The sequence below is a fragment of the Emys orbicularis genome, chromosome 8 (assembly GCF_028017835.1).
Source record: "Emys orbicularis isolate rEmyOrb1 chromosome 8, rEmyOrb1.hap1, whole genome shotgun sequence".
Lineage (NCBI taxonomy): Eukaryota > Metazoa > Chordata > Testudines > Emydidae > Emys > Emys orbicularis.
Genome location: NC_088690.1, coordinates 25,758,729 through 25,771,639, shown reverse-complemented (window position 1 = coordinate 25,771,639; position 12,911 = coordinate 25,758,729). Strand labels below are relative to the sequence as shown.

The following is a 12,911-nucleotide window of genomic DNA, read 5'->3' as shown; positions in this document are numbered from 1 at the left end:
AATTTGACCCAGACGCTTGACCATACAGATGGAGTGTCAGTTGGGACAAATTTCAACAAGTGGCATTGTGACCTGGCGCACGGGGTTGCAACATGACTCAAATTTGGCCCAGCTGCCCCTCCATCCAGACAAAAGGGCGACTGGGCCAAAGGGTGTTGAGACCTGGTGCATGTGGAGTCTGCCCCAGTACAGGAGGATCTGCCAAGAACTCAACTCATGCATTGTGTGGGTGGAGAGGGGAGACTCCTCAGCCGAGGTGGACTCAGGGTCCCTGCTAGGGTGGGAAGGAAGGGGGATAAACAGGAATGGGGTTCCTGCCAGGGAGGACAGGGACTGAAATTTCCCCCCCACAAAAATATCTGAACTGGAGCAACTGCTAGGAGCATAACTGTCTCAAAAGCCTGCTTCCAGTTTGTGTGTGCCTGTGTCTGAGCAAGACAGTGGGAAGCCTGGTAGTATATGGTGTTCTGTAAGACATGTGGCAATTTTAAACTTCCTACAGAGTTTAACTCTTATAGCACAAATCATTTTTAAATCTAGATTAAAGCCAAATAGAAGACTTGGTTGGGGGGAATAGAGGATGGTGTGTTTTACACATAAGGAATCGGGCCCAAAATGCTGCAACACACATGCCTGTTATAAAGTGCAAGGTGTATCTAGCAAACAGCAGTGAAATCTCATTAAATTCAATCCCCACTTAGTTTCTTTACTTAAGCAGGTGTTCTTATTATCAGGGTCCAAATTAAGTGGTGTTGACTGGAAACATGTATGTGGTACTTCAAACTAACTTTTGTATTCCAGGCTAATTATAACAACTTTCTGGTGGACTGTCAAAAGAAAGCAGGGCTATGCTAGACACTGCCACTGAGATCCAATGCTTAATTTTCAAATGGTTTACTGTCCATTTTAAAGGGTAAGTCATGCATTTTCAATGCAGTACACAGGGAATTAATTACACTGTTCTAGTTTATGATAATCAGTTTTGCACACCTATAACTTCATACATCATACTATAACAACGTGCTCCTTAGCATCTACAAAAAGTCCTCTTCCCCAAGTGATAATTCATGGATGATTAGTTTCACTCCAGAATATATCTTCCCATTTAGCTATAAATCCCTTAAAAATAGGACTTTATAATAGAATTGGTGACAGATTGCTGAATACAGCTTTGCAAAAGTGACATGATAATACTGAATTTAAATGAATGCTTTTCTTATAAAGCAGAACATTCGATCTTAAAACAAAAGAACCACTGTTTTCAACTTCACACATAAAATCTGACCATGCTATCAACTACTTTAGAAACTTACCCTTTTAGACACAGAGCAGTCAGTAGTTACAAGCAGGAAGTGATTATAACTATCAACAGATTACCTAGTACAACAGAGCTCATTAATTTCTAATGGAATATTAAATCAGTTCAAATGAAAGGAAAAGCTCTAATGACAAAAGTTATTCCCCTAAATACAGCTCTTTATTCAACTATGTCTCCACTTTGTAATGAAACTGTCACTAAAGCTTTCTATCTGACTGGGAACAAAGTGTACTGAGATATAGCTTTTGCCTTTTGGAGATTTGTCTCTCCACCTATCCACTTTCTCCAACCAATCTTAATAAATAAAAATAACTAGGGCTGTTGATTAATCGCAGTTAACTCACGCGATTAACTCAAAAAAATTAATCGCCATTAATCGAAGTTTTAATTGCACTGTTAAACAATAGAATACCAATTGAAATTTATTAAATATTTTGGATGTTCTTCTACATTTTCATATATACTGTATTCTGTGTTGTAACTGAAATCAAAGTGTATATTTTTATTACAAATATTTGCACTGTAAAAATGATAAACAAATAGTATTTTTCAATTCACCTCATACAAGTACTGTAGTGCAATCTCTTTGTCGTGAAAGTGCAACTTACAGATGTAGATTTGTTTTTGTTACATAACTGCACTCCAAAACAAAACAAATGTAAAACTTCAGAGCCTACAAGTCCACTCAGTCGTACTTCTTGTTCAGCCAATTGTCAAGACAAACAAGCTTATTTACATTTACAGCAGATAATGCTGCCCTCTTCTTATTTACGTCACCAGAAAGTGAGAACAGGAATTTGCATGGCACTTTTGTAGTTGGCATTGCAAGATATTTACGTGCCAGATATGCTAAACATTTGTATGCCCCTTCATGCTTTGGCCACCATTCCAGAGGACATGCGTCCATGCTGATGCTCGTTAAAAAATAATGTATTAATTAAATTTGTGACTGAACAACTTGGGGGAGAATTGTATGTCCCCTGTTCTGTTTTATTTCAAGTTATTGCAGTCTCGGATGATGACCCAGCACATGTTCATTTTAAGAACATTTTCACTGCAGATTTCACAAAACACAAAGAAAGTACCAATGTGAGATTTCTAAGGATAGATACAACACTCGACCCCAGGTTTAAGAATCTGAAGTGCCTTCCAAAATCTGAGAGGGATGAGGTGTGGAGCTTGCTTTCAGAAGTCTTAAAAGAGCAACACTCCGATGCAAAAACTACAGAACCCGAACCACCAAAAAAGAAAATCAAGCTTTTGCTGGTGGCATCTGACTCAGATAATGAAAATGAACACACGTCGGTCTGCACTGCTTTGGATTGTTATTGAGCAGAGCACATCATCAGCATGGACGCCTGTCCCCTGGAATGGTGGGTGAATCATGAAGGGACATACGAATCTTTAGCCGGCTACAATAGTGCCATGAGAACGCTTGTTCTCACTTTCAGATGACATTGTAAACAAGAAGCGGGCAAGCATTATCTCCTGCAATTGTAAACAAATTTGTTTGTCTGAGCAATTGGCTGAACAAGAAGTAGGACTGAGTGGACTTCCAGGCTCTGAAATTTTACAAAAATGATTAGGGGTATGGAACGGCTTCCATATGAGGAGAGAATAATAAAACTAGGACTTTTCAGCTTGGAAAAGAGATGACTAAGGGGGGAATATGATAGAGGTCTATAAAATCATGACTGGTATGGAGAAAGTAAATAAGGAAGTGTTATTTACTCCTTCTAATAACACAAGAGCTAGGGGTCACCAAATGAAATTAATAGGCAGCAGATTTAAAAAACAAACAAAAGGAAGTATTTCTTCACACAACGTACAGTCAACCTGTGGAACTCTTTGCTAGAGGCAGTTGTGAAGGCCAAGACTATAACAAGGTTCAAAAAAGAACTAGATAAATTCATGGAGGATAGGTCCATCAATGGCTATTAGCCAGGATGGACAGGGATGGTGTCCCTAGCCTCTGTTTGGCAAAAGCTGGGAATAGAAGACAGGGAATGGATCACTTGATGATTACCTGTTCTGTTCATTCCCTCTGGGGCACCTGGCATTGGCCACTGTTGGAAGACAGGATATTGGGCTAGATGGACCTTTGGTCTGTCCCAGTATGGCTGTTCTTATGTTAATAATTCTACATTTGTAAATTCAACTTTCATGATAAAGAGATTACACTACAGCACTTGTATTAGGTGAATTGAAAAATACTATTTCTTTTGTTTTTTTACAGTGCAAATACTTGTAATCAAAAATAAATATAAAGTGAGCACTGTACACTTTGTATTCTGTGTTGTAATTGAAATTAATTGCGATGAATTTTTTTAATCACTTGACAGCCCTAAAAATAACTTTTCAGAAGTGTATTGAACCCAGGACAGAGTTTCCTTGGGTTTAATATAGTGTTGCAAGCACTGTTCATATTCTTCCAATACCAGAGGATCCTCTCCTCCTAAAACCAGGTCCCAGAGTAGGCCAATATGCAACAGTTTGGTGAGACTGCACTTTTCTATGGTGACTGCTATCTTCAGTTCCAGAATATAAACTGTAATTTTGTTTAAATAAGTATCTAGCTGTCAAGGCTGCAAAGAAAACCTTCCAAATGTGAGATAAAGGAAAATGATGCAGTAGTGTCTGCCTGAGTCTGCAGACAGCCTGAAACAATAGCTGTGTCCAGTGAAAATTGCTACCATTCAGCTCAATAGGGTGTTAAACTCTGAAGTATAATCAGCTTTTGACATTTTAAATGTCAGCATTGTTAGCCATTTTGGTGCTTTTCAAAGAACAAGAGAAAGCTGAGGTATAAGGTGTAGTCTACATGCAGTTTTTGTTCCAGTATAACTATGTCAGTCAGGGATGTGATTTTGACTGATATATTTATACCTGTACAATCCCTAGCATACAGAAATAAGCTATACTGAGGTCTGGTCTACATTCCAGACCTATATTGATACAACTACATCACTCAGGGCTGTGAAAAATTCGCACCACTGAGCAACATAGTTCTACCCATTTAACACCACCATTCCATCCCCCCCCCATGTAGACAGCGCAATGTCAACAGGAGAGCTTCTCCCACTGACATAGCTACCACTTCTCAGGGATGTGGATTAACTACACTGACAGGAGAGCTCTCTCCTGTCGGTGTAGAGCAGGGGTCGGCAACGTTTGGCACGCGGCTCGCCAGGGTAAGCACCCTGGCGGGCCGGGCCAGTTTTATTTACCTGCTGACGTGGTTTGCCGTCCCGGGCCAATGGGGGCGGCGGGAAGCGGCGCGGGCGAGCGATGTGCTGGCCGCGGCTTCTCGCCACCCCCATTGGCCCGGGACGGCGACCTGCGGCCAGTGGGGGCCGCGATCGGCCGAACCTGCCGCGTCAGCAGGTAAATAAAACTGGCCCGGCCCGCCAGGGTGCTTACCCTGGCGAGCCGCGTGCCAAACGTTGCCGACCCCTGGTGTAGAGCATGTTCATTAAAGCACTACAGCAGTGCAGCTGCGCCGATGCAGTGTTTTAAGTATAGACGCACCCTGATATAAGCACAGTCATACCAGTATAACTGCACCCAACTAAGGGGGTTGTGCTGCTTTAACTATACTGGTACAGTTAAAGTGGTACAGCTTTTGCGTGTAGACAAGGTGTTGGTGTATTATGAAGATCTACACAATCTACTGTGAATGGCAGCTCATTTTTATGACTTGAACAAGCAGGATTTAGAGAGTTGGTGGAGCAAGGGAGAATACTATCACTTTTTTTTTTTTTCCCAATCTGCTCCCAGCCTGCAGTAATCCCTGTGATTGGCACTTCTCTCTCCACACGCTACCAGCCAAGCAGAGAGGGGAGTATCATTCCCAGGAGTGCTGGAAGAGAGGAACTTTAAAACATCCTTCTTAAGACATTTTGGAGAAAAAAAAAAAAAAATCTGTCAGCGTACATCCAAAAGAGCGAAGTGGAGGTGCTAGGAATTTTAAGCGTCAAAGTGTTGATATTAGGAAATTCAAAGTTTTGTTGAGAAATCAGTGTTCATATTCCTAAATTCAGGGCATTTTACAAAATTCATCGTAGGCTCTGAACCGAACAGCTAGTGACCCAAAAAAAAAAAAAAAAAACCTCTCTCTAGACAATCTTCCACTCTTCACCCTTCACAGCCGCACTCCAATTAACTTTGCTAATGCATGTAGAATAACTGCAGAGGCAGGAAAAAGAGGGACAGTGCAATGAAGCCTAGTTTCATGCAGTGGAAGGACATTATGTGTGCTGTGGACAGGCTTTAAGAGTGACAGAAATTTAGTATAACTTCATTGTCACATGAGTGAGCAGTTGCTCTATCATCAACTTCTCAAGAACTTAAAGTAGTGAAAAAGAGCAATAACCAAAAAACTAAGGGCTCTCTCAACACAGGATTGACTGCTGCTTTTCTTTAATTGTGGTGAATGTTCAGTTGTCAAAAGGGCTCCAGTTCTAGAGGATTACTTAAAACAACAAAACATAAAAGATTCTGTTAAAAATTTACCTTTATGAAGGCATAGCCCGTTCCATTGTCTGTAATGGTAAGCCCAAGAGAATCCTCAGATTTAAGAACATCCACTTCTTTTTTTGGTCCCTTTATGTGGGCAAATATGAAATCTTCAAGACCAATCTGCCCTCCTAAGAGGTTGTCCATATCAATTTTGTGAGTATTCAAAGTGCAAAATATGATCTACACAGAAGGATAAACAAATCAATTACATTTGAGTTTTAAAATATTACATCAGTCATGGCAAGCTCCATTAGGATAGGAAAATAAATGGTGGAAAGAATTTGAATTACCCATAAGTTTGGAGCAAAAAATCCTTTGTGGTCTTAAGTGGTGACCCCCATTTTCTGTCCAACCGTCAGTACTAAAGACCCTATTCCCATCCACTCATATGACAAGAAAGGTACTATATAGCCCAAATTCTGCAGAGAAGAGATAGTAGGGTGCAGGGGAGAGGGTACATGTTATCCAGTACCTTAGCTCACAGCTGTGTGACCCCCACCAACTGGTAGAGGGTACAGGGTTTGCACAGGGTCTTATAGGGATTTCCTGGGTCAGATATATGCAGAATAGTTCATCAAAGAGTGACATGTAAGGTCTCTACCAAGACACAGTAGCCCCCTTTTCATCATAATCATTGAAAAAATTTATGTACAGAGAATATTTAAGTTATGTATCTATACTGAAAATTACATTCTTAAGGTCTTGGAGTTAAGGCAGGTCACCAGGAGGTGACATGCCTCTGACAGGACCCTTTCAGGGAGCAGGTAACAGACACTTATCTCCCTATCTGGCCATTTGTGTATTGTCTGCCTCACAATAGAGGCCTAGTTGCATACTAAGGCCTTGGCTACACTTGCAGATGTACAGCGCTGTGAGTTAAACCTGACTTCGTGCAGCTGAGTAGGGAAAGCGCTGCAGTCTGTCCACACTGACAGCTGCCCAGCGCACTGTCGTGGCCACATTTGTGGCAACTGCAGCGCTATTGGGAGCGGTGCATTATGGGCAGCTATCCCACAGAGCACCTCTTCCAATTCTGGAGCCGTAGGTTGTGGGAAGGGGGCGTGGGTGCGGGGCATTCTGGGTCCTGTCCCAACGCCCCATGATGCATCGCTTCGCATCCCTTTGTTTCTGTCCACCTTTGGCGCCATCTTTCAACGGTTTCTGTGCAGCGCGATCTGTCTGCGGGAAATGGAGCCTGAACTGCTGAGGCGTATGCTGACTTATCTCGCCAGCACGTCACGTTTGGCTGTCGAACTATTCCTTAAGATCCAAAGTGACAGTGAGAGTGAGGAGTCTGACGATGCTATCGAGCCACGTAACGCGTACGACACGAAATTGCTTGTGGCATTCACGGACATGCTCAGCACCGTGGAACACCACTTTTGGGCTCGGGAAACAAGCACCGAGTGGTAGGATCACATCGTCATGGAAGTCTGGAATTACGAGCAGTGGCTGCAGAACTTTTGGATGAGAAAAGCCACTTTCATGGGACTGTCTGAGGAGCTCGCCCCCACCCTGCGGCGCAAGGACACAAGATTGAGAGCTGCCCTGCCAGTGGAGAAGCGGGTGGCCATTGCAATCTGGAAGCTGGCAACTCCAGACAGCTACCAGTCGGTCGCAAACCAGTTTGGAGTCGGAAAGTCGACCGTTGGAATCGTGTTGATGCAAGTTTGCAGGGCCATTAATCACATCCTACTCAGAAGAACCGTGACTCTGGGTAACGTGCAGGACATAGTGGATGGCTTTGCACAAATGGGGTTCCCTAACTGTGGAGGGGCGATAGATGGGATGCACATTCCTATTCTGGCACCACCCCACCTAGGATCCGAGTACGTTAATTGGAAGGGGTATTTCTCTATGGTTCTCCAGGTGCTTGTGGATCACCGTGGGCGTTTCATTGACATTAACACAGGCTGGCCCGGAAAGGTGCATGACGCACGCATCTTTCGGAACACTTGGCTGTTCAGGAAGGTGCAGGCCGGGACTTTTTTCCCAGAGCGGAAGATCACGGTAGGGGAAGTTGAAATGCCCATTGTGATCCTTGGAGATCCCGCTTACCCATTAATGCCGTGGCTCATGAAACCCTACACAGGGAGCCTTGACAGCAGCAAGGAACAGTTCAACTACAGGCTGAGCCGGTGCCGAATGCCTGTGGAGTGTGCCTTTGGCTGTTTAAAGGGCTGCTGGCGATCTCTGTATGGGAAGATGGACTTGGCTGAAAACAGCATCCCTGTGGTTATATCCGCGTGCTGTGCCCTCCATAATATTTGTGAAGGGAAGGGTGAAAGCTTCACTCAGGCATGGACCTCCGAGGTTCAACACCTGGAGGCTGAATTTGCACAGCCAGAGAGCAGGGCTATTACAGGGGCCCAGCACGGGGCTGTAAGGATTAGGGATGCCTTGAGGGAGCAATTTGAGGCTGAAAACCAGCAGTGATATCTGGTGCCCTGCACGGGAGTGAAGTGCAGTAGTTCCAATCTTTGGGAATCAGTATTTGCTAAGCAGAGAAGCAGACTTGCAGTGCCTATTTATTTCCTGGGCTAAGGAGTCTTTTACTTTATGCAATAATAAAGAATGTTTTCAAAGCCAAAAAATCCATTTATTGAAAAGAAAAAAAAATTATTTATTGAAAAGAAACCAGGGGGTGGAGTGGGGAACGGTACAATCACAGATTCACGTATGTCCTGTCTGGTGTGCTGTGCAGTGAGTGCTGCACTTCAGGATAGCTATACTGCATGGTGATGGGGGTTGAGTGCAGAGGGTAAGGGTCGTGGTTTTCAGGGCTGGGTGGTGAAGATACTGGTGTTGGAGGCAGCAAGTGGCGTGAAGAACACGGAAGTTGGGGAAAGTGGGTTGGAGGTGACAGTGGGGCACAACGGAAAGTTTTGGGACAAGGGCTGTGGGGGGGTGGCGTTTGTATTTGCGGTACTGCTCCTCTTTCTGCATGGCTAGGAGCTCCTGGATAGCATCTGCTTGGCGCTCCAGGATGCTTATGAGCCAATCCGTGCTTTGCTGCCGGTGCGCGGTGCTTTGCCACCGGTGCGCTGCGTTTTCCTGGCGGATCCTGCTTTCTCTCTCCCTCCAGTTCTGTGCTTTCTCATTCTCTTTAATAGATTGCCGCATCACTTCTTGCGGCATGTCTTCTTTGCTTTTTCATGGTCTCTTCCTGAGTCTTTGCAGTCTCTGAGCAGGCGATAAGAGGGACGGCTGAGGTCTCAAGGTTGATGCTGCTGTATAGGCAAAATGCAACATTTAACAGAGGCAGCATTGTTTATACCAGACAGAGTAATGATTCCCCACCGCACTTAAGGAGTAGAAAACACACAGGGTCTACACAATTGCATAATTTTCCCGTCCGAAACAGAGCACACATATCCCACGGGAGCCTCAAAATGGTGAGTAAGGGGGACTGATTGTTTCAGGGCTGCACTGTCCTCTGGGTTTCTGTGCCTTGGGGAGAGCCAACAGCTGCAAGGGGCACCTACACTGAACACTGTCCCAACATTTTCCACAGGAGTTCATCCTGGACGATATCTCGCTGCTGAGGGTGACCTGGGAAGCAAGGGTCTTCTACTGCAATGCGGCTTCCGCCCTGGCCCATATGCAGCTTGCCTGTGTGCAGCAATGGTCCCCCCGCCCCTCGCGGCACAGTGGCACGGACACGTTAGCCTGGCTGGGACAAGGACCACGGTGGCTCTCCCGATAAACCTGCGCAAGCGCATTGCACACGTTTTGGAGGAGACATTCGAGGAGATTACCGAGACCGATTACCGCAATGTGATAAACCACATCAATGCACTATTCTGCATCTAGGCATGCATGCCTAACCCTCCTCTCCCAAAGAGCCCGCACCAAAAAAATTCCTTCCTGAAAAAAAAAAAAAACCTGCTCTTCTGTTTGTCCTCCACCAAGTACCGACTGCTGCGACTGGCTACCTTCCTCCTGGCTCGAGAAGAGCTCCTGGCTGCATGGCTCCAGGGATTCCGGGGTGTCTCCATCCGGCCCACCACCCACACTCCCATTTTCCTCCTCCTCCTCCTCCTCCCCCTCCCCCCCACCGGCTCTGAAGTGTCCATGGTGGTGCTCGGAGTGGAGGTGGGGTTAACCCCAAGTATCGCATCCAGCTCTTTGTAGAATCGGCAGGTTGCGGGGGGAGCACCCGAGCAGCTGTTTGCATCGCGGGCTTTGCGGTAGGCACTCCGCAACTCCTTCACTTTAATCCTGCACTGCAGGGCGTCCCAGTCATGGCCCCTTTCCATCATGTCCTTTGATACCTTCCCGAAGGTATCGTAATTCCTACGGCTGGAGCGCAGCTGGGACTGTACAGCTTCCTCCCCCCCAAACACTGATGAGGTCCAGCAACTCGCCATTGCTCCATGCTGGGGCTCGCTTGGAGGCATGGTCACCTGGAAAGATTCGCTGATAGCACTCCACGCCACGCCGGGCTGAGCAAACAGGAAGGGGATTTTTAAAATTCCCGGGGAATGTAAAGGGTGGGTCACATGGTTGGTTACCTGAGGCCAGGGCAGTAGAGTTTGAACTGATGACCAGAGTGGCTAGAACAGGCATTGTGGGATACTGCCGAATACTTCTGGAGACCAGTCACAGCGCATTGGTCGGCCACACTGGCACCGCAGCGCTGCAGCGGCAGCGCAATACTCACTATTCCTCTCGGAGAGGTGGAGTACATGCAGCGCTGCAACCACGGAGATACAGCGCTGCAAATGCCTTGCCCGTGTGGACGGGGAGTGAGTTACAGCGCTGGGGGCGGCTTTACAGCGCTGCAACTCGCAAGTGTAGCCAAGGCCTAAAACAGGTGCCAGTTGAAAGGCTGCAAAATCTACAACAGAAAATCTAAAGGAAGAAACAAAGCAGGCGAGGGGGATCCTATTTACGAATGAAGACAAAAGGATAGGATTTGTATATCTTGGGAGGCAAAAGAACACATTGGGTCCTTCACCTAGGAGACAAGCTGACAGAATGTCTGTTTCATGAAAGGGGGAATCCCAGCAAAGCCGGACTGTGAAATACTATGAGGACTTTGGTTGAGCCATACTCTACAAGGCATAAGAGTATCTAATTAATTAAGACTAGGTTCTTGAATGTGTGTTATGATTTTATTTTATATATAACCATGTGTTTGCAATACTTCTAACTTGCTGTTACTTGAATCTCTACTCTCGGTTACATAAACTTATGTTTATATTGAAATCAAATATATCTAAGTGCTGTGTGTTGAGCAGAGAGGTGACCTAAGGTCTGACTGGTAAACTGGGCTGTGCTGTTTCTTTGAAAGCAGCAAATCTGTGAATACTACAGGTATCTCATGGATCAAGGGCTGGACATTCCAGGTTAATGCTTGGATGGCTCGACGGTTGGAGTGTGCCTATCTCTAACCTGTGAGAGGCAGCAGGGCCTGCAAGACCTAGAGAGGAATGCTTGTGTTGCCGATAGCCAGGGGAGTTGGACAGCTGACCCCTGGCAGGTACAGACAAGGCTAAGGGCAAGTGATAGCAAGGTACCTCACAAGCCCAGGTACTGCTGGGAAACATCACAAACTACACCTTTACCCCGATATAACGCGACCCGATATAACACGAATTTGGATATAACGCAGTAAAGCAGCGCTCCGGGGGGGCGGGGCTGCACACTCCAGCGGATCAAACCAAGTTCGATATAATGCGGTTTCACCTATAACACAGTAAGATTTTTTGGCTCCCGAGGACAGCGTTATATCGAGGTAGAGGTGTACCTTTCCTCTCCCTAATCTCTGTTAAGAAGCTATCCTTCATGTGGTCCAGAGGCATGACCAAGGTGAATGAATCTGGGGACATCATCAGCATCTTGAAGTGGTTTCCTGAGCATATGTCTTGCTCATTTCGCATTCTGTTTCCACCAATAATCAACTCAGCTCCCCTGTCAAAGCTTATACCAACCACGAGAGGGGAAAAGAGTCCAAATTGCAGGCCAGAGCAGTAAGATTCCCAAACTGTTCGCCTCCTGGAAGAGGTTTTCTGTTTAGAACATTGTAGCTGCTGGGTTGGTGGTAATGAATTCCCTCCATGCCCTATTTTTTTTTACATCCTTCTACACAACTACAGCACAAAATTTCAAAAAAAAAATTGTTATGCCCCAATCAGACAATTTCAGAATACAGCTTTTGCCAGCAGAACTCTCAATACTTCCCTGTCTACTTCACCTCCCACTGGTCTTTTTGTATATCCCGGTGGTCTGTGGGGGTGGTGCAAATGGTGGGAGTATTTATGGTGCTCCACAATGAAACTGTAGACAGAAGAAACTCAGTGTCCAATCAGAGTAACTCTGGAGAGAACCAATGGCTAAAATCATTACCTCTTGTTCCCTAGAGCAATCTGAACATCAGCTTCCAATAGCATACTTCAAAGTAGAAAAGTGGATAGAAAATCATGATCCATTGTCTTTTGCTAATATTAATACATATTTTTGTTTGCATAGTGATATAAGCATGCGGGAATTTGCAGAGCCACTCCCACTGAGGCAAACAGAGGTTGCACACCTCAGTGGGAGAATGAGCTGAACAGCGCTAAGTAACTAGGAAAGCTTTTTCTGCAATACTACTACATTAAATCGTAAACAAGTCTTTGTCAGAATTATGGTGGGTATTTTGGGGGCAGCGTGGAGGGTTGTTTCTCCAGAAACTTGTCCACCATATAAAGTTGACCTTTAGCTTTCTTCTCAAACAAAAAACAAAACATTTCTGAGGCAATCTTTTTGCTGTGAGAAGCAACATTAAGGGCCTTGAATTAGTTTTCGTTTTGTACTATTACAATATCAAGACATTTTCAAAACATCCATAACAGCAGAGTGTTAACAACAAGCAGCCTGCAAAATAGTATACATAATGTAGCAAAGTCAGAAAAATTATCTTTGTTTCTTCATGGAAAGAAGAATGCACATTTATTCATAGCATGCATTGATTAACTAGAGTCAGTCATTGAAATATGCCACAGTTTACAGAGAACAGCAGCCTTTGCATGAGAGAATGTGGTTCAAAGAAACTGCTAAGCCTGTTCAAGAAAAACCTTTGATCTCCCTG

At 45.0% G+C, this 12,911-nt stretch overlaps 1 protein-coding gene across 1 annotated transcript in view; it reads right to left on the bottom strand.

The window, feature by feature from the left end:
• The window catches only part of GIPC2 (GIPC PDZ domain containing family member 2), a 59,151-nt gene that overhangs the window by 31,459 nt on the left and 14,781 nt on the right, over nt 1-12,911 (bottom strand). The window contains exon 2 of the mRNA XM_065409782.1: nt 5,831-6,016. Coding sequence (XP_065265854.1) covers nt 5,831-6,016 — 186 coding nt within the window. The remainder of the gene's footprint in view (nt 1-5,830; nt 6,017-12,911) is intronic.